At 36.5% G+C, this 22,470-nt stretch overlaps 1 protein-coding gene across 1 annotated transcript in view; it reads right to left on the minus strand.

Annotated features, from left to right (window-relative positions):
• Nucleotides 1-10,855: 10,855 nt before the first annotated feature.
• The window catches only part of DOK6 (docking protein 6), a 244,582-nt gene continuing 232,967 nt past the window's right edge, over nt 10,856-22,470 (minus strand). The window contains exon 8 of the mRNA XM_053991649.1: nt 10,856-11,190. Coding sequence (XP_053847624.1) covers nt 11,051-11,190 — 140 coding nt within the window. The 3' untranslated portion in view covers nt 10,856-11,050. The remainder of the gene's footprint in view (nt 11,191-22,470) is intronic.

Here is a 22,470-nt window from a genome sequence, read left to right on the forward strand (position 1 = left end):
AATGTGTACCTGGCTCATCTATGCCTGATTCCACTTTTCTCTTGAAGCATATGTAAAAATGTTGCTGGATACAGTGTTTGGGGTTTTTGTTTGGGTTTTTTTTTTTGGAAAGGGGTTAGTGGCGGAGGCATCATGAGCCTGCCTACAATTCAGGTACCAGTTCTGCTTGGCTGGCTAGGAAGAGCATTACAGCCTGACAGTGAAAAGCACATTTTGCACAGCCTTCTCCAGTGGAAAGCTTTCTTCACGTGCACAGGAAAATAGGAACCTAGTTTCTTCTGAGAATAACATGGACACAAGGCTTCTCTTCACTATTTGAGCAATAATAGCATCATGTGGCTATCCTACACTTCATCTAAAAATCTAAAATCCTAAACTAAAGTGTCCTTTCAACTTATGCTGAAGACTTAAATTGTTTACAATGTCATATACCATTAAAAACATCTTGTTTTGGTTTTCTGTACTCCTGAACAAGGACACGTTGCAATGGATGTTTGGGTTTTTTTAAATTTCACTTGCTGAAGGTTTTCAGATATACAAATGCTTGCATGTGAAATTGATGAGGATACACAGAACTGTACTACTAACAAGTTGGTTTATTTCCTGAGTTCTCAAATGTCATAGCAGATAATTCTAAGTTGTGCACAGCCTTACAAATGAAACCTTGTAGCATTGGGTCCTTTCTTATGTTCCCCCTGATAGTAAAATGCCAAAATAACAATGTAATGGATTTGATTACACAGAAGGTCTCAGTTGGAGTCTTGATACACAAATCCATAAACTGAGAAGATGGTATTGTTTTACTGCTTTTAGAGACCGTCAGAATACATCCCTGCTTTACTGAAGGTAAAAAAAGGGGAAAAGTTGAGGTTAAATATCTGGAATACCAGACTGTTTTGATTATTTGTGGTACTGCCCTTATTTCTTTTATCTTTTGGTACTTTCAGCTTGTCTTTTTGAAACAATTGCTTATTTTTGAGATTTGAAGACAAAACAAAATCTATAGTGCACTCCTTTGCAGGTATGTAATCTGTTTTAATTCAAATTCCGTAAACATACTAGTTCTACCAGGATAATCCACAGGGAAAATCACATCACACATAGCATAATAAGAACAATATGTTATTTTTTTTTTCAAAAAAACAATCCCAAAACAACAGCTTTATTTTTGTACCATAGTAATATCAGTGAACAGCACCTGAACAAGTGACAAAACCAGAAAGAAAACAAACCTAAACTTATCAATATTCTTATTGGTTTAAAAACTAGTAAGCTACACACAAGAGAAACTTCCAAAAGCTCAATTGGAAATGCAATATTAGAATTCTTTAAATATTTTATGAGTCTGGCAGGTTGGGACCCAATATTTGCTCTTTGGATTATGTAAGTAGACTTTCCAGTGTAAACAAACCATTGTTTATTGCTGCTTAGTTACAACATTTCCCACAGATTTGTCCTTTCCTTTTGGAATTTTAAAAATTTCTTTTGAATAAACTCCATCAACTGTAATTTGGAAATTATATGTTGAACAGTTACTATGCTATTTCATGCTGTACCACTCGCTCAAATAGTTAAGAGGGAGGAAAAAAGAATCAGTGAAGCAAAATGACACAGCCATGGATAGCAACCAGCTCAGCAAACCATATAAACTGTAAAATAGTTCTGTGGATTTTTTAAGGTCTTAGAAACTTTGCTGAAAGGGAATAAATGTAATAAAATATATTGTCATTAAAAAACTGAGTGTTGAATACCTTGAAGGGTATTTTAGGTTAGCTACCATCTGTGTGATTTGAAAATGAATATATGAAATTAAAGAAAAGTAAAACCTTTTCCATAATAATAAAAATAATCTTTGAGTCAAAAATGGAAATGTTTCAATTCAATGTTCAAAGGAATATTCAATGATCAATAGTACAACTAAGTCTTTAAAGGGTGTAAACTCACATCTCTTTGAGAAAGACTTCTGAATATAGGAAAGGCAGTCACCAGAGTTTGGATCAACAGGACGAAAAAGAAACTCACAGTCTACAAAATAATTGAAAGGCGGTGAAAGTTAGAACCTGTTGTTTTCTTTATTCATTTCAGACACACTCCTTTACCTTAAAGAACTTCTCTGACTGTAATGTGTTCATGATATTCCTCCTTCTGCTAGTCTTCTGCTCTCCCTTGGCTGTGTGTCTTGGGGTAAAACAATGTTTCAGTGAAGAAACAGGCTGTTCTAAGGGCTGGACCCACCAAGGAACACAAGAAGCTGGACTCTTCCACACCCCTAGTTTTGTCAGGGTAGCTCAGCAATTAACCCTCTTTATGACCCTCACCTGACCTAAATTCCCAGCCACTTTCTCTGTTAGGCATCTAAATGTTTTGAAGAATGCTCAGAAATAGCTTGTTCTAACTTACTGTGCAACTTAACCACCTGCCTCCTCTCCAGGTCTTATTGCAGGACTAGGGAACAGGAGGAGAGGACCAAGGAAACACTGCGGGCAGAACAGTTAAGTATAGCTGTTACCAGCATTTGCTAGTTTACTCCCAAGATAAGAAACTTACTTCAGAAAAAGGAAAAATTTAATATTCAGAGGATTGTTCAGAGGATTGATCTCACTACCAGTTTCATTTCTCGGGGTGATTTTTTTTTTTTTTTTTGGTTTTGTTTTTTGTTTGTGTGTGTGCTTTTTTGTGTGATTTTTTTTTAAGGAGGATGATTATTATTTTTGTAATCATAAAGATGTCAGGGAGCCAGGACTCTGATTTTTCAAATTTACTTTTAAATCTTATGTGCACCATGCTCCTTTAAATATACTCAGTTATGGAGCTCTGTGAAAGCCCAAATCAATGGCATTTATTTACAGTAGCTGAAACTCTGCCTCAGTGAGTACTCCCTAGTGCAATTTCCTTCAAAGCTGAGATGCTCAATAGGAGTTAATCCTCTGAACAGCTTTGTAATTCTGACACTAAGGGTTATTTCCAAAATCAGCCTGTCTGTCTACAAGATAGGCGCTAAAATGTTCTTTTAGGCTGCAGACCCCAGGAGTAGAAGCTGCCTGCCAAGTTCTCAGACTGTATTGTTCGAGGCGTAAAAGACATTTCCAAAACACACGCATTCCTGGAGAACTGTGTTGGCTTAGAGCACAAGACATACCTCCACAGCTGTGCCTTGCTGGGGTGTGGTGTCAGGGTATGTGTGAGCTCAGGGTGACCACTGCTCCTTTGATATTTCAGGCAAAAGGTTCCACCCAGAGGCTAGAGACCCACAGCAGTCTTCTAAACGCTAAACTGGACCAGGCTTTTCACTGCCACGTGAAATGCTGGTTCATCCAGCATCATACCTGCCAAATCACTCAGGAAATGGGAGACCCTTCCCAGTTCTCTCCCAGCCTGCATCAGACAGGTAAGCACCCTCTGTTCCCCGCCTTCTGAAGCCGGGCTCCTGCACAGAAACAACTCATATTTTTAGGATGAAGAAGAGCCTGCAGGGCTTGGTAGGACACTTTTCCACCAAGAGGGTCCTTGTCTCTGCTTTTGTCCATACCTTTTTTGTTGTTGCTCTTTTCTGATAGTCCAATGCATTGAGAGTTATGAGAAGAGGATGAGCCATGGGAACCACGGGATAACCAAGTGATGAGTTTGCCAGCATGTCCTTTAAAGCAGGGGAGCCTCAGGAACACTGAGATAGCCTCAGCTGTGTGTGGTCAGATACTACTGGGGCAGGCTGCCACCATGCCACAGGACTCACTATTGCCACTGCTCTGACTAATTTCTTGGTCCTGATTAAGCTTGATTCCTTAAACTGCAGATTTACCTTACTATCTATGCTACAGTCTTGCAGTTATATATCTCTACATATAACTTAGGATATAATGTTTGAGCTAGAAATACTAAAGGAAATGTGCAAAGCTATCCAACACAAGTTTCAAAAGATTATTTCTGCACTATCCACATTGTTAGCCTGTATAGTTAGATAAAATAATTAACATGAATTACTAGCCATGGCTGACATATTTCTTCTAACCTTATGCTTACTATAAAGACAACTTTGTAGTTTTAGAAAAAAAGCATCTCAGTGGTTCTAAAGAGTATTTAACACCTGTCTTAACAGTTTATTCAATTAGATTGTTACACTAAAGAATTAATTTGTAGCATTAACCAGTAAATTAGAAAAAAATATTTAAATGATCAATAGCTTATCATACTAAGATATAAAGAAAAACACACTATCTTTCTTTTTTTCTTCAATAATTTTCTCTGTTTGTCTTGATGTCTATATGTGCATTTGAAAAAAGGAATGTATGTTAGAAATATTTGGATGTATTAAAATTAATCTCTTTTTCCCCCTCTGAAATAAAACTGTCTTAAGCAGACATTTATTATTTTCTTTGAAATGTCTATAATTTATCCAACAACGGTAGAATGGGAGGAGCCTTCCTACTGAACTCTGTTATAATATTTTGAAATTAGAAGAAAAAAAGGTTGAGCACCTCTGTATGTATTTTTATGGATAATAAAGGAAGATATCACCCAGAATTCAATGAGCTGTGAAATATTCTAAATTATACTTTTGACAATACCTGGCTGCAGTGAGTGCCACAAAGTTGTGTGGTCAATTTGGCGGTGCATTGTGCAAAATACTGTTTTTTCTATACTGCATAATGCACGTTAGGCAGATTGGTACTTGGTTCTCCCAGCCAGGTTAGGGAAAATGAGCCCATCATGCTTTGTACAGAATAATGTAGAGCTGTGAATCAGACTGAAGACACGACATTGTTTCCAGTTCCTGATGAAGGAGAAGAAGAAGTTGAATACTATGGGAAAGTATTTTGTGCTCAACGTGGCCCACTGCTATGTGCTTAAGTGTTTGCCAATTTCTCCTAATCTTTTTAAAGATTACAGAATCTGGTTTTATTTTTGTTGATTTCTTACCACATTTTTCACTTCCTTTCATAAATTTCTCTACCTTTCTATAATGATGATTTTCAAATGATGATAGCACGTATCATTCTTTGGTAAGAAGTCATAACACTTCTTTTTTTCATGTATTTTCTGGTTTTCCTTGCAACCACCTCAAATCAGAACAGTTTCAAAAAAGCGGTTCTGGATATCTCCTGTCACAGCCTGTCATTTATGGAAACTCAGGAAATATGACAATTAACATGCACAAGGAAAAATTCATTTTATGTAATTTATTCTAAGTATAGGAGCAGTGATGAGAATAAATGTTTAACTGAAACCCTTGTTTTGGTTATTGGTATGGAATTGCCAAACCGGCCAATTAATTTTGTGCTGTTTTCTATGCCCACTCTGACTTGCTGTCATGCAATTTTTAGAAAAGACTGAAAACTATGTGTCAGCTGATTAAAAATTAACTTAATTCATGTCAAATATTCTCACAGGAAAAAAATCTACTGTAAAATATATTAATGTACTTGAAAATCTCGGGATTGTAAGAGAATATAGTAAATCTGTTGAACCTCATGAAGATCTCTGTATCAAGGCAACAAAAAAACCCAATGAAATTAATTCTTTGAGACTTTAAATGTGATTTTTAAAAAGATTAACTTCTTCATATTAGAATGCCTATTACTTTTTGAGCTTGCATTCAGTTTAAAAGGAAATTTTGTCTCCATCACAGCCAGCAATATTCATAACAACATGGACGTTGTCAAATGCTTTAATTATATTTAATCATACTTAAATCTCAGTTACTTTCATATGTGTTTTAATTGTGTCTGTAAAAATCTGTTGAGCTGCATAAGCTTGTAAAAATCTTTGCAAAGTGAAACTTCCATTTTCTTCAATAGCACCAGTTCACGAGCAGATTCTAATATTTAGGTTTCTAAGCACAATGTAATTTAAATAATTGCTGAATATACAAGACCTTCACCCATCACCTTTTACTGTCTTTTAAGGACCTGGACAGGGAGACAAACTTCTTGTTGCAACAAGGGAGTCAATATTCTTTGTGGTTTCTTGCATTCCACCATAAGCTTATCCTTGTTTCCAATATGCCTCATCTTTTTATCTAAAATAAAAAGTGAAGAGCATTTATTTATACTATCAAGTACAAAGACAGCACACTTCATGTAGTGCAAGACTTTATAACTGCAGAATTCATATATCCAGCCCTTTGAAGTTATGCCACTACAGTGGTGTCGCACAGTCATTATCTTCTACTTACAAAACAGAGGCAGGCATTTTGACCAGTTCTCTGTGGTTAAAAATGTAAAATTCTAATATGCCCTGTTGTGTAATAAGTGTGTTTGGAAAGAGTCACAAGTATTTGAATGATGTATGGAAAAATGAAATTTTCCGTGCTGTTGGATCTATTCTCATAATCAAAGAGCAGCTTTTCACACTTTTTCCACTGTTCACTCCATTCCGTATGTGGATAAAAGCCACACTTATTCCTTTGCAGCAGGTATAAAAAAAAGCCAAAATACACTGAGATTAAACACTAAAGCAGAGATTAATTGGAACTCATTACTCCTTCCTTTTTAGTATTTTGTAAATAATTCTATATTTCATGCTAAAATGCATAGCCATTCAAGAGAGTTATATTTTCTAATGGAAAACTACCCTGCCGTTTCTAGGTTACCAGATGAAAACTAGCACATGTAGCTGGTGAGCTAAGTCTGAGTAGAGGTTTATACGCTACAGGCTAATGCTCTTTGTCAGTTCCTAGAGATCAAATATCTCAAAAAACCTTACTCCTCATAGTATTGCCTTTTAGACTGGAAAGCTGAACAAGCATGAAGTTAATTCCTTTTGTGAAAAATGCAGTACATAGATATGATTAACGATTGACCTTTTTTTTCTCTTTGCCGTAGGCGGGTAAGGGTCATCACAGATTGCCTGCACTTAGCAACTTCTAAATAAATGGGTGCCTGAAGGCTGTATTTTGTACTTAAATTATTGCTATAGAGAGCACTTTAAAACACTTTTGCCCTCAGACACTCAATTTCAACCCCTCTTCCAGCAAAGGAACTTGGAACAAAACTTGATTATAGTTTTCTGCATCCCAACAGGATTTCTATACATGTGTTGTGGAATGAAGTATTTTTCCTGAAATATCACGGTAGACTTTTGACAAAACAAAAGAGAGCAGCTATTGTCAATGTCTCAACAAACTCCTTGGGTTTGTCAATACATTTTCAAGTTTTACTTGTAGCTTTTGTGGAACCAAAAAAGAAGAAAACACATGCAGCAAAACCTCCCAAGGACAGAACTTGATACATGTGACCACGTGTCTACCACAAAAAGTAATGTCTGAATATTTACTCAGTAAAACAGCAAACTCCCTGCTACAAGAGATTCACCTTTCTTTTTCCTTTACATGGGCAGATGAAATTGTTTCAAAGGAGTATACTCACAGACAATTTAAACTATAAATAATGACATGTAGCTGTTTAAAAAATGGGACTATTCAATTTCCTTAGCACCATTTGATGATTTATTAGCAGTCTCTTTCAATTTCACCTTTTCTGCACCAAGTGACTTCAAAATCAAAAGTACCAGCATGCATCAATCTATAATATTCACAGTAAAGATATATTAGTAATTATATTTAGTAATGCCATGTGTTATTGGTTCATAGGGGTGAATATATTGTTATCAAAGGGTGATTTAAAAAAATGTAAATCACGGTTACTATTATATATTCATATCACATCCTCCGAAACAGAAATAAAAGCAAAAGCTTTATTTTATTTCTTTTATTTCTTCTATTTTATCATGTACTAATGCTAACTTCCATTTGTACCAGCTGCACCTGGTTACCACTGAAGATATTTTGTTGCCCTCCATCCCTTCACAGCTCATTAGCTGAAAACAGAGAGCAACTCTCGGGTCAGGAGTAGTCTGTGTGCCTTGCACAGGACAAAAGCCGAGACTGGAACAGGGTCCCATGGGGTCCCTGGGTCTATTTAAAGGCCGCTGTAGTCTCTAGGCAGGCAGCTCTACCATGTGTTCCAAAAGAGAGTTTTCCTTCTGGTGGGAGCACTAGGAGCTGTACAAAGTTGTCTCAGTGGCCATCACTTAGGTTATCAACAGGCATATGCCAGGAATTAAAGCAATTCCATGAAAACAGAATTTTCTGGCAAACTGCTGTCACAGTGTCTGCCTGGTTCTCATGGAGCTTTTTTGAGGAACATTGTGGAAGCTGTGTGAATACACCAATGTTACAGTGATATCATCTGCTGTTCTGGAGTTGTGCTAATGGCAGCATCCACTGGCTCCTGAATACTTTTGTGCTTCAGGTTACCAGTTGTCTTAGACTGTGTTACAGTACATTGTAAAGTTGCATCCTCATTTTCAGATTCTAGTGTGCTTGTGTTTGGTCTCTACAAGAAATAGGTTCCCAGCAGATCAGATTTGCTATAGATTATGTTCTGCAGCTTTGTTCAATTTTCTGTGTATTGTATGAGACCTCACAGGTATTTTATAAATGTATGAGTTGAGAAGATGGTTGCATCATGCGATGAAAGAAAAATATTTAGTAAAACGGCTATATATGGCCATATAGATAGCCAAAACTGCTATAATGCCCCCTTCCCTCCCTTTTTTGGTGTGTTTTCTTTGAAAATAGCATTTACATTTTCATTAACTTGACAATACTCAGCTACTGCATAGGAAGACAAAGCCATAGACAGCAACTGTTCCCCAGGAAACAAAAAAAGAACATTTTATAGATCTTATACTTTTTATAGAAATACAGTTGAAGTACTATGTTGAGGATATAGATAGGTTCTTAAAGTATATGGACAGTGGAACTATAAAGCATATTCTCCTGTTTTGCCTTTTCCCCACTTTTGGGCTGTGTAGAATATGTAATTATTAAATGACTAGTATTTAAGTCACAGAGGAAAGAAGTTACTTGGACACAGTGTTGAAACCTGTAGAACATATTGAAAACTTAATCTAAGGAGTTTCAAAGAAAATATATATAATTTTAGGGCAATTTAAATAATCCCAGTTGCAAAGGAATAAAAATAATGACCATTTCCCCAAAAGGCAAGTATTTGGCAAAGCTGCACTGAGTAACAGAATGACACCACTATAGTTTTGTATCAAATTTCGCATTTAAAGTTTGCAAATCGGAAATTCTCCCTAAGCAAAATGTCAACTGAATCTTTTTGTTAAATGAAAGTGTGAATGAAGCTTCCTTGATGGGTACAGCTCTGAGAGCACCATAGGTACAGTGCCTTGACAGCGTGGGAGAGCAGTTTTTCATTTTAGCTCATCAAAATACTCTCTGTAGGGAGCCATTCTATTCCTGAGTATGGCAGTACTGTGAGAAGGAAAAGAGGTAGTGAATGAGACAAGGAAAAACGGGAAAAATAAATAAAGGTGATTGTGGTGGAGTAGAACTGTTTCATTCAAGTGGATCACAAAGCTTTTTTATTCAGCAGCCGTTCACTGAAAGCTGTAAGTGTGCAAGATCTCTTAGCCAGGAAAATGGTTGGAGAAAAGCTGACCATACTGTATCAGTAAATGTTTAATCAAAAGCCAAAGTTTCTTCCATACTTTTTAATACATATATATAATGTGCATATATAAAACAACCCAACAGCACTTTTTCAGTTAAATTATAGTACATAAAACCGATTGTTTCATTGGAAAAGAGTCTGTGTGTCTCCTCCTTGGTACATTTCCTCAACCTGTCTTGAGAAACAACCAATGAACTGAATCTCTCTGGTAATCATGGCAATAGTTTCACTCTGGGAACAGAACACAAGGCTCTTCAGATCATACAAGAGGGCAAATTTTTCTCCTCACAATTTCAAACATTTCAGGGCATCACAAGGAGTACATAAATATTTGATAACAGTTACAAAAATCTAAATGTTCAGGATAGATAAAATTCATTCCCCACCTACAGGTATGCCTTCCAACTTATTCCCTCATTACTGATTACAAACATCTACTACAGTTCCTTTTTAAAAGACGTCTTCCAAAGACAGAAAATTTCCATTGAGAGGTACTCATCCTCCTTTTGAGAGCAAACAGATGCTTGACATATGATGACACAAGATACAATGTGCATCTAGAACAGAAATCTGAGAAGGATACACAGAAAATCAAAGTCACGCTGACCAGAAAGACAAGACCAGAGCTCAGCTTTACCATGTCTGGCCCAACCGTGGCACGGGCAATTGCCAGCTGGGCAAGTGGGCCACTTTTTTTTGTTTGAAGAACAGTTTTCCTGCTTTTTAAAGTTAGGATTTCAGGCATGGTTACCTAAATAATTTGCGAACAAGAAGACTTGCAGCAGTTCTGAGGACGAGACTGTGCTGCTGATAGGGATTTTCACAGCTCTTAGGGGCATGGTGAAAATTGCACATGTAAGGGATGAATCTGTGCCCCAGGAATTTAAGATTAGAGCTGGACCACACAATAACCTTACCTTGATGCACCAAACCCTATTCCCAACAAAACATATCAGCCTGCTACTCCAGTATTTGTTGGTGTCTGGCCCAAAAAACACCCAACCACCCTCTAGGGCAGTGAGTGAGCCCACTCAGATCTGGAGGCGACCCCCACAGCACTGATGCCACATCTTGAGTAGGTGACATTTCAGTGCCTCCAGTGGGAATTGAAGGCTGTGGCAAGGACCTACAGAAGCTGTGGGTGAAGACAGGCTGTCCTGCTGGTGGGGGCGGGAAGGAAGGCCCCAGCGTCAAACGTGCCATTGCAATGGAGCCCCAGAAAGGACCTTCTCCGGTCATGCAGAAACCTTCACACCAACCAACATAGTTTCATTTGTTTCCACCACTTTCTTACAATACAGACGTGTCCCCCTTCCTCCCTCCCCCCAACCCCCCAACCCCCTCCTTTCTGAACATATCAACAAAAGGAACGGCAAAATAAATAAATAAAGACTTAGCCTCTGCTTTGGGGAAGCCGCCTCTCCAGGTTTCCACATTGGCGGCGCCCCAGCTAGAGTTGGTAGGCATCAGTTTTCACGGCGAATGGTGGGTGCAGAGGGGGCCAGCGGCTCCCTGGTCCTGGTGGGAGGCTCCAGGCTCAGCTGTCCATGTGGGCCGGCAGCCCCCGCCTGTCATTGCACCAGCCCCGAGCCGTAGCTGAAGGCGTAGCTGCTGGCCAGCGACAGTGGCTGCTGGTGCTCCTCGCCCTGCTCCGATGGGTAGCTGGGAAATGTCTGCGCCCGGGACACCTTCGCTGAGCCGAGGTTGTGACCTGGAGCAAGGAGACGTGAACACAAAGGTTGTAAGTGAGCTTTGAAGCCTTTCTCCATGGGCACAGATTCCAGTGGATTAATTTCCTACTGTCCCACAGTGCCAGGGTGCCTGGAGAGCAGAGCTACTTCATCGTGCCCTTCTGGGGCTGCAGAAGAGGGTATTCCCTGTGGCTGAGGGCACAAGTGGCTGACAGATTCCCAGCCAAAGCAAAAGGTCCCAGACCCAACTGAGACATAATTTAGGGTCAGAATTATTTTCAAAATTTCAGAGTGTTGTATTTGTGTATTTTCTACTTAATAAGTCTTAGTTATATCAGTTAGGACTGACAAATAACCAGTGCACATCTTTTTTACCTGAAGCACTGCCCATGAAAGTAATGCCAGGGGTTTCAAAGGGATTAGTCCCACAAATGCCACTTCATTTACTTACTGTCCTTTGAACATGATGCCAGTTTGTCAGGTAAGCACAGCACCACTGTAATTCCAAAATGAACTGGAGGTGGGATATGATGCACATGGCAGAATACTGGTTGGGAGGAGGATATGCAGGACGCTTTTTCAGATGGGCTTGAGAATCTCATATAACCATTGCTTCTATCAGCAAGATGGGAAACCACATGTGAAAAGCCAGTGATGAAACTCAGGTAACACTGATGACCCAATTTTATAACCTGATAGTTCTCCTACCTCATATTGCCTTTGGAAATTGAGATTTAATTAGTAACAAAAAATAAACTTCCAAAATGCATATCTTCATGCAATGTATCTTTTTTTTTTTTTTTGAAATTTATATTGAAGCTTGGATTGAAAATGGTTTTTACATAATGCTTTTAAAACTATCTTAATACATATATATTATTATCTGTAGGACTGTGAAATCATATTTTTATGTCAACCACAGAGATATTAAAGAATAGCTGCAATGGTATAGACTCAAATACTAAAGAATTCAGCTCATGCTAACATTGTTTCAAAACAGCAGCTGGGCCAGTAGTGCTGGAACCAAGAATGCTGTTCACTGGACTTGGGAAAACATTTTCTCACTTGCATTTGGAAAAGTTTGATCATAACATGTTACTGACTTCCTCATGAAAAAAAACCCACGGCTCCCCCTGAACATGAGACTATCAGAGCAATGCTGGGACCAAGACAGAAAAAAACCTAACTAAATGAAAAATAGAATAAAAGGTACATCTTAGTGACACTGAAGACAATAAAACCAGAATCTGAATTCCCAGTGGCATGTAAATGATCATAAAATTGGTTTCACAGCACAAGCAAGCAGGATGAATTTTTTATGTGTATTTTTACTCTTCATTCATTGGGTTAAATTGACACTGGCTACCAAAACTTGACAGAGATGAAAGATTTAAATGTTTTCTGCTCCAAGAAGCATTTGCATCAAACTGAAATAAAGTTTATGGTGACTGTGAGCTCTGAGCTACACAGTAGCTGATAATGTGAATAGTCTTAAAGGTTTTCTTGCTTTGACCAACTTTTAACTATGATATTAAATAAGGCCTTTATTAATTTTTTACTTTTATTTGAGATTACATCACAATTACTGTCACTTTATTGCTTAATCTAATGCAAACCTAAACATGAGAAGATGAATGATTTAGATTTTAATTCTGTGTTCCAAATCTGCCGCATTTCCATCTCAGGAAGTAAGATCTTGCTTTCCTTTCACCCAGAAGCTAGAATCATATGTCTTTTAAATGCCATAAGGAACTGATTTCCTATGTAAAATTTGTCTCTTTCTGACTAATAAAGATAAAAAAAATATGTTAAGGTATAACTTTCTTTCATGTATTTTATCCAAAGAGTATAAAACAATTCATGTGACAATGAGCAGGAGTAAATAGACTTACTAACCACAGAGTTCCTTAAACTCAGGTCTATTTCTGTCATGTGCTATATCTTGTATAACTAATTTTAAATCCACTTTTGTAGAATAGTGTAGCTTTAATACAGTGATGAAGAGTGCCCCTAATATACTAATTTCTAGCTAAGGAATTCAGGCAGTATCTTAGAATGTGGAAGATGAATTAGAACCTATTAGGATTAAAAAGGAAATTAAATTCAGGTCTTTCATTTCCTGTATATATGCCCCAAAAGCCAACATATCCCTTGCTGTTCTTTACAGGAAAATTTGTAGATGCTAAATGTCACAACAGAGCTACTTTTTGCCATTCTGTAACCAAAGGGGTTAAGGATGAAAGTTCTTCTCTCCTAACTGCTAGGATATGTAGTAAAAGAGAAGAGAGGCAGATCGAAAAGATTAAGGCACACTTTACAGAGCCAAGAGGTCTAAGATATCTGTTTGAGGCTCAAGCTGAACAGTATGACATCAATCCATGAAAATAATAACAAAAAGAATAGAGGACATTGGTTCGAATGAAATGAGAAAGCTATGGGTAATAGAAAAGTTACGAGTTTGGAAAGAATGGATCTAGGCAATATATTTACTTTCAACTTTTTTTTTTTTAAACCAATTAATGATGTTAATATACTTCAATAAATGAATAAGAAAATGATGGTGGCAAAATAATAAAATAGTCTAAAGGTTCCAAGTTGACTTAAGACTGCTAAGTAGCAAATTTCCAAAATTTAGGGTACTTTTCAGCTTTTTGTTAAAATTTAGCATATCACATACTGGAAATTCTATGTTATAATAGAGCCTTTTATTTTCATTCCTAAATATTATTTAAGATTCATACAGCTGATCAGCCTTATGGAGCCCTAGGTATTGCAGTGTCTCCAAAGTGACACTTTATGTCAGCAGTAAGGATTTTGAAACTAAAGATACAGGTAAAGTTTTTTGCAGTAAACAATTAAAGTTCCACAGCTTTCTAAGTTTCCTGCTTCAGTTATATTTGGGCCTTAAAAGATTAAGAGAGAAGAAGAAGAAGAAGAAGAATACTGTTTGTGGATTTTGCAGCTCTTTGGTACCATAGCTGTTTTTAAGAATACAAAACTAACTCTTCTCTACAATTATTCTGGAGTCAGCATAAGATGAATTTGATTCACACAGATTTCATGACCTGAAGACACCAATGGAGCTGGGTGAGGTTTTCCCCCCATGGCTTACAGAGGAAAAGTTGCTTTTTTTTCTGTTACGGGACAGGACCTTGGAAACATAAGTATGATTCAGCCTGCTTCATAATTTATTCAAATTTACTCTCAGGATTATAGAATGCAATGAAGCTGCAGTCCAAAGCAATTAGGTATGAATGATCCATCAAGAAAATTTAATGTAACCCAGTAAATTACATTAAATTAGATTTTTCCTGATCTTAATTATGTTGGAAGCAGAGGCAGTATCCACCAGGATCTTATTTCATGGCATGGTGCTTATTTATAACAATTCTTTAGAGGAAAAACCCAATGGTTTCCTAGTAACAGCAGTGACTGATGTACATATAAGTAGATCGATCACAACTTCTGAGAGAAAACTTGCAGTACTAAGCTAAATGAAAAGGAAAAAAAAAAAAAAAAAGAAAAGAGATCCAGGGATAAGCTTTAAAAGCTCCCTTACTGCTGCTTACTGAGAGATGTTTCTGTTTTAGATTCAGAATTGAAATTCTTAACCAGAAGGCAGGCGCCAACCCTTTTTCTTTTCTAAATGAAATAAAGGTCACTCTTTTCTTTTCCAATACAAGAATTCAAGAGATTCTCATCTGATGTTCATTGGTTAAAACACTCATCTCTGATGTACAAGTCCTGTGTTCAAATTCCCCTCTGCCTGTGGGTAAGGTTCAACATTACACTTTCTGTGGAAAATCAGCTGAAAACGTTCCCTTTCTGCCCAGTACTCACACTGCTGTTCACTGTGCCTCAGTTGAGCCATTGAGACTGCAAAGCTGCTTTGTAGACTGAAGCACTTTGGTCATCTGGTTTGCAAGAACCCCACAAATCTCTGTACTGGCAAAACTGAGGAGCAGGAGCAAGCAGCCAAGGGGAAGAGATGGCAGGTTTTTTCTCAGGCTGGTTTCCTTGCCAGATGGTTTGTTTGGCAAATGATGACCTGTGAGCAACGCGCCACCAAATGCGGGTGAACGCCATCGCCACCAGACTGATCACAGCTAAGATGCAGGAGCACTTTTGAAACCCTGTGATTAAGCTTTTCCTATACAAGATCTAATATAAGTTTATGTTTCTGCAGTACAGTGATTAAAAATTAATAGAACCAGAGGCTCCTGTGTTTCAGCTTCTGTTGCAGGCCTTTAATTACCTTATAGAGATAGCCATTAGGTAAAAATAAAGACATTTGCAGCTGCACAGCAAGCTTTCACCTGGGATTTCTTAACCTCTGAACAGATGACTTTACAAACAAAAGGATGTACTTCTAATGCATTTCTGTTTTTCTAGATAAGAAGAATAAATTTATTTTTGAAAATAAATTTTTATATTTCCATTTCCAAGATTATGACCACAAAACTGAACTCATTAAATTAAAGCCAATTGGGTATCTTTACTAGTATTGTGTTTTGTATTTGGGAGTCTCTGAGACTTAATGATTGCAAGAGTTCTGCAATTGCTATAGATGTTTCTATAAATGCTATAGAAAAACATGCACACTCAAAAGAAATTTCTATGAATCAATCAGTGCAAGCTAAGAATAAATAAAGTGAATCAATTGTTCAATTGTAAAGCAGTTATTTCTTTTTAGAAATATTAATTGGAAAATTCTGCTGTTCACAATAAACAGAACAGTCTGGGAAGCAGAGAAACAGAGATGATGAGATTTTACCATTGCACAACAGAATAGTGCAAGAAGGTGGAAAAAACCCAATTAGCTAACAGATGTTTCAAGAATGAAACATTAGTAAGGAGTTAGCTCTGTGTTGTTTCCTCACACAATGCTCACTGGACTAAATGCAACTCTTGAGCCGGAAAAGTTCCCAAAACTAGTACCAGTCTTTAATCTAGATTTGCATTCTCCAAGGACTTTCCCAACAGCAGTGAAAGCTCCTATTTATACCAGAGGAGGCCCAGAGATTGTACTGAGGATATTATTTGAATGTGAAAGATTGTCTCAAAGTGCTTCAACATCTGATATTCTTTGCAGAATTTTTGTTAGGACACAGGACTGAATGGAAAAGGCACTGTAGCTATGCAGTGAAATCCTACTAGGGAAAATTAAACTCTTACTCAAAAGAGCTAAATTTTTATGACTGGTTATTTCCCATGGAAACTTTTATCCTCTAAGAGCTTTTGTTGCAAAAAAAGAGACTTCATATTTTATTATGGATAAAGAAAAAACATTTTTCCAAAAAACTCCCTACTTCGGTCTCAAATCAGTTAAGTGGCTATTATTGCATCAAAAAGGATACTTTCATTTAAGGCAGAAAATAAATGATTGCTGCTATCCTATTTATAAATTGATACTGGTTAAAATTCTGCCAACTCTCTGTATTGAATATACAGTGTCTTCTATTGAGCTACTGATGACAAAGCAGCTTTTCCTTTTCTGCTGTTAGATGATTGGAATAACTAAAGCAAAGTTTCATAGCAGGACAAACTACTACAAAGCAAAACATTTATTTTGCAGTAATGATGCAGTTGGATTGGAAGGGCATTAATTGGTACAGCAATTATTATGCTGTCACTCACAAAAAGATGCAATGGAAGGCAGCAGATGGAAACTGAAAAACAGCATAAACTACATTACAGCATATTGATTTCCATATACTTATTGAAAGTGAAACTGTGGGCCTGTTTCAGTTCCAAATAAAGAAATATAAATTTTCCTTTGAATTTAACTGCAGTTGGAATAAAAACTCTAGGGAACACAGCTGGGCTCCAACTTTCATATATTCCAAAATAATTTTGGATTTAATTCCATCAGATACATACATCTTTCTGAAGGGAGAAAGAATATCAAGAAACCTAATTTTTGAGACAGATTTTTAAGAAAATAGTTTAGTCTGTTTAATATAAATACTTTTGAAAAAAACTAATTTAAATTGAGAATAAAATACATTAGGAAATATATGAAGAGAGTGAATGACAAACTCCCAGCCCCTCCTTTTAAAATATTTTTTTCCATTCTAAATTAAAAAAAAATTGTTTTTCTCAGAATTAAAAATAGAAATAGTATTATTTTTCCTGTTCAGCATCAAGATTAGTAAGTACCTGAGTAGATACATATTTGTTACAGAGCCATATGACTTTCCAGAATGGGAAGATTATTATTTAACCTAAAACTCTTTGTCATTGTCATCAAGACCGCCTCTATAAAAGAAGGAGCTTTACATATGCAGAAGAGACTGCAGGATTGCCAGTTTAAGACCAGTAAATTTACAATATGCTGATTTTCAGCATTCTAATTTTGGCACAATAATGCTGGAGTTTCATGAAGAGCATGTCTACATGTCAATATTTTGAAACACAGAAAAATTGTTTCAATACCTACAATGTGAAATGCTTGCAAATATTATGCACAGGAAAAACAAGTATAATTTCATCTGTACCCCTGTCTAAAATAGCAGGTATTTAAAAGCAGCATCTTGAAACATGCAATTAAAGCAAATGTATTAACTGAAAGCCAGGTCAGCTTAATTGCTGCTGTGTTTTTCTGGGAAGTGTTTTTAAATACTTACTGTCCTGCTGCACTGAACCTGTGAATCACCTACTTAGACTATCACAAGTTGATGTAGCTCCTGTGGTAGAAATATTAGAACATCAATCACATCTTTCTCAAGGGTTTGTAGGTTTATCTCGCTCTCTACTTTTAATTGGTTTCCATTAGGATTTTTTTTCCTAATAATGCATTTAGGTGTGTTTATAAAGGGAGGAGACATATATAAATCCCTACTACCTAACATCTCCACCCAGGGCAGGGAAAAGAAAATTATTTACACATCTCACATTACCCAACAGTCTTTTCCATTTTTGCTCATGTTTCTGCTGCCAAAATCGGACACATATTTGGAAAAATGGATCTATTGTACATATTATATCTCTTTGACTGGTGCTCTTCTATTTATTATCTGTAACTGTAAGCCTGTGTGCCTGAACTTCAAGGAGATTAAGTAAAAGAAATTGGAGAAGCAATTTTTCTAGTTTTGAGCTCTGAGCCAATGTGCAGGTAAGCATAATAAGCTTGTAGTTAGCTTTCTTACATTGTCTTCCATATAAAGACCACAGCAGTCCTTGCAGAGATTAATTTATTTTGTTTTTGCAGCTTTTTGCACTTGTACTAATGCTGGAGTACTAAACCAGCCTCCTCTCACCCTCTGTCCTGAGTCCAGCTCTTTAACGATGCCAAAACAGTTGAAGAGGGTTCAATCATGTTCCCACTTGACACAAAATTAGGCTGAGGTCCAAATTTGCTACAACACAAACATCCTTTTCCAGTTGAAGACTCTCAAAAAGAAGGATTTCTGAGTTTGGTTTCATGGATTCTATAGAAGTGAAATTTTCTGCAGTGATAGTTTGAATTTTTAGTGTATTGATTTAAAAGTATTTTTCAGGGAACCCTGATAGCCTGGCATTGAGCGGCCTCATCTTGCAACCCAAACCATTCTGTAATGCAATGAAATAATTTCTTTATAGTAATTTTTCTTGTGAGAAAAAAATCCTTTATTTTTTAAAAAAATCAGTTAAATTGAGCTGCTCTTCCTGACTTGCACTAAGTTAGGAGAGTTGCAGGTTTCTCTGAACCATTACAAAGATGATCCAAAATTTGTATGTATGGAGAAGTGACTATAGTCAAGGATTTTGTTTTGTACTGAAAGATACAGGCATCATGACCTTGAAGAAAAGCTTTTTAGAGGAAATGTGGGCAGTTTAGTACTAAAATGTATCAAAATGCCAGGAAGTTAATTAACAGCAAATAAAATCTTGAATGAGTGCCCTAACAAAGCTACCTGAAAAGGCTGAGTACTTTGTCCAAGGTGGCCTAATTTATTCTTTAAACCACAGGCTCACTCAACCAGAAACTAATATAAAACCTAATATAAAACATCTCCACATAAGTTATAAAATCGAGGTTAATAATGAGAATACTAGCTGTTTCTGAACTTGTGCCTGTGCCAAGTAAATTTATTTCATTCACCATAAAAGTAAACAAAGACTAAGGATTTTTATACATAATGCATATAGTTTCACTTTCCTATTCAAGCTCAAAACTCAATGAACAATGAACTTGTTAAACAGAAACTTCACAAAGCAGACTTTCCATGTTGGCAATACTAAGGAAAAAAAAAAAAACCCATAGAAGAGAAATTTCTGGAAGTGATAATTTCCTTCACTTCAAGGAACATTTGAATGAGATCCAATTGCAAAATGCAAGAAATAACATGAAAAGAATGCTCTGATCCTAAGTGCATATGGGAAAGGCTAAAGTGGGGGAAAGAGACAACAGCTAGGGAAAAACTCCAACAAGAAAATTATTTTAGTGTTTATTTTGTATCATGCAGACATAGCAAACCAACAAAAGAAAATACTCAGAAAAATTAACCTGCTCCTGGGATAATTGAAAAGCAGGAAGAATATGAAGCTAGTGAAAAAAGAAATAAATGTGAAGGATAGATAAAATTGTGTGCATTGAGTTACTTTTTCTTACATCATTTTCTGCTGTGTCTAAGTCTATCTGCTTGTGACTCCTGGGTAAAGCATGAAGTCATTATGACAGCCAACTGATGGTAGATCTCTGGGCAGAAATTGTTTTGGAGTATAATTTTCTTTTATATCCTTGCAGAGTACATGAAGTTCATGTACCAGAATAATTTAAAGCTGGTAGCTATGTATGTAGTGTCATCATCCCAGTTTACCAATTTGTTTGCTCAGTGTTCACTTTTCCTTTTCTCAAAATGCTTATGTTGTGCTTTTATTACAGCCAAACTAAATGCCCCTTCAAGAGAGAGATTTTATCAGATAGTTTGTTTAAAAATCAATGCCTAAATCTATCACTGATGTAACAGAAAGCATCTTACTGAAAAATTCAATGCAAAAATGCAAATTTATACATTGCATATCACTTTGATGATATGGAATATGTCACTGTTAAATATTTATTGCATTACAAATCATGTTGACATTTCCCCTTGGATACGCTATTCCAGAAAAGTTTATACAGGCCTGATGAAATTCAACTGATACTACAGAGATGGAGTAAAACAGTGAATTTCTAATTTGATATTAGAATATCTAAAGTGAAATGAAGGAAAAATTTACTTACATCCATAAAAAGTGTGTAGTGTGGAGATAGTACACAGCCTTTGAAAAGGGGGTACTATTGCAGGTACTATTGATTGATCAGTACTGTTTAATCTTGTGGCTGTTATAATTCTGCTGATCTTTATATTGGCCAATATTTCCTGGCCTGGTAGTATTTTCATTATAAACACTCCATTCACAAAGATTTATCACTGGACCATAAAAAAAATTGCCATAAAATGAAACTCAGCACATGAGGTCTGAGAACAAAGTCAAAGAGCAAATTTGGTCTGACAGGATGGAGGGAATATATTTTTCACCACATTTTATGTAAGCAAAATACAGCCTTGATTGGAAAAAAAAATAAAAAATAGAGAAAAAATTGGCAGGCAGTATAGCTTATATTGCTTAACATAGGGAAAATGGGGATAAAGGATTTATGCTAGCCTAAATGGATATCTATTCTACTATAAATAAAAACTGTATTTAAGAGACAATTTTATTATGTGAGTAGAACATGAGAACTAAACATAAAGTCTAAGACATGCAGGTGGTACATCTGAGCCCTTCCTTTTGTGCTCCCAGCCGGTTTCTTTGCACACCTGAAGAGCCAGGGAAATAGGGAGATTAATGTAAGCAAAACAAACCCTTACCAAAAACAAAGACACAAAAAAGGCAAATCAAATTGCAAAACATGCTTTATGCATGTTTGGTTTCCACTGTGGAGTCAGATATGCTCCACTTCTGGGTTGTTCAAAGAGCCAGAACTGCCTGGCTGTTGGAATTGGTTCTGAGGTGTAACAGGACCATCATTCTAGCATCAGCTGTGCCTGAGGTTACCTCAGCAAATGGTTGCACTGCAGATTCAGTCCTGTTTGAGCCATGCTAGAGCTTCTCACTGCACAAAAGCAGCAGAATTCATCATCTGTTTTTGATGATTTTCCTCTACCTCTCTTATAAGCCTCAGAGTCATCCCATTACTGCACTTCCATTGAAGGAAGTTCCCTGAGGACAAAGTGCCATTCAAACCATAGACAATGTCGTCCAAGAACAGGAAAAAGTCTTGGACTCTGGTAAAATGCCTTTCCTTCAAGGAACTTTCTATTTATGTTGTAACACAGAGAATTAGCCTTGCTTGTGTGTATTTTGCTGGGAAGAGAAGGAGGAGGGTGGTTTGTGGGAGATAAAAAACACCTTTCCCACTTTGATAAAATGAGCTGTTTAAACTTACTAAAGATTTTCCATTTTTTTTTCTGCCACCAATGAGAAAAAATCAGATAAGATCTCACATTAATATATGCAGGGATGAAACACAGCTTTCAGAACTTCTACCTTTCAAAATAGACTTTTTTTACCCATATAGTAAAAGCATTTATTAAACCATTTGTTATTCAGATTTGGGCGCTCTATGAAATAACTTTCTATGAAATTGTCCTTAGAAGTATTCTTTAGAAGACCTTAATGTTATTTCAAGCTGCAACTAGACAGTAATAGTAGATGCCATGTAAAAGTGAAATAATGTATTAGCTGATAATTAGCTCTCTGAAAATGTTAAAAAGTTTCCTGAAATACTTGAAGGCAGGAAGAAATACCTCTCCAGTAATTCTAAAGGAGAAAGCATTTTATTTTTTTTTTAAGTGCAGTTTGGAATTATAAGACTTGAGACAGTAGGCACGGTACACAAAAAATACAAAAATTGATTTTATGACATGTATTTGAGGTATATTTTGAGGTGTTTGGTAGTAGCCACTGCAAGTGGCTGAACAGTTTATGAGATGGATGGAATAAGGGAAAGGTTTCTGTCTGTACTGAGTGTAACAACACTCTCAGTTCTTTTGTTCCTTGTAGAGATTGCATATATAAAATATGTGGCAATAAGGCAGTTCACAGAGATGAAACAAATTATTTTCCTCTATAATTTATTCTCTAAAATAAAGAAGTTTATTGATTTTTAGATTATAGAAGTTTAATTGGAATAAAGTAGATGTCTACAACATCAATGAAGCACTCAGGAAAGTTAATCCATTTTTCATGACTCTATAAATAATTTCTTCTAGCTGTAAAAGCCTTCAATTACCCACCAGGAAATCAAAAACAATGGCTCTAATTCACTG

Source organism: Vidua macroura, chromosome 1, assembly GCF_024509145.1.
Source record: "Vidua macroura isolate BioBank_ID:100142 chromosome 1, ASM2450914v1, whole genome shotgun sequence".
Lineage (NCBI taxonomy): Eukaryota > Metazoa > Chordata > Aves > Passeriformes > Viduidae > Vidua > Vidua macroura.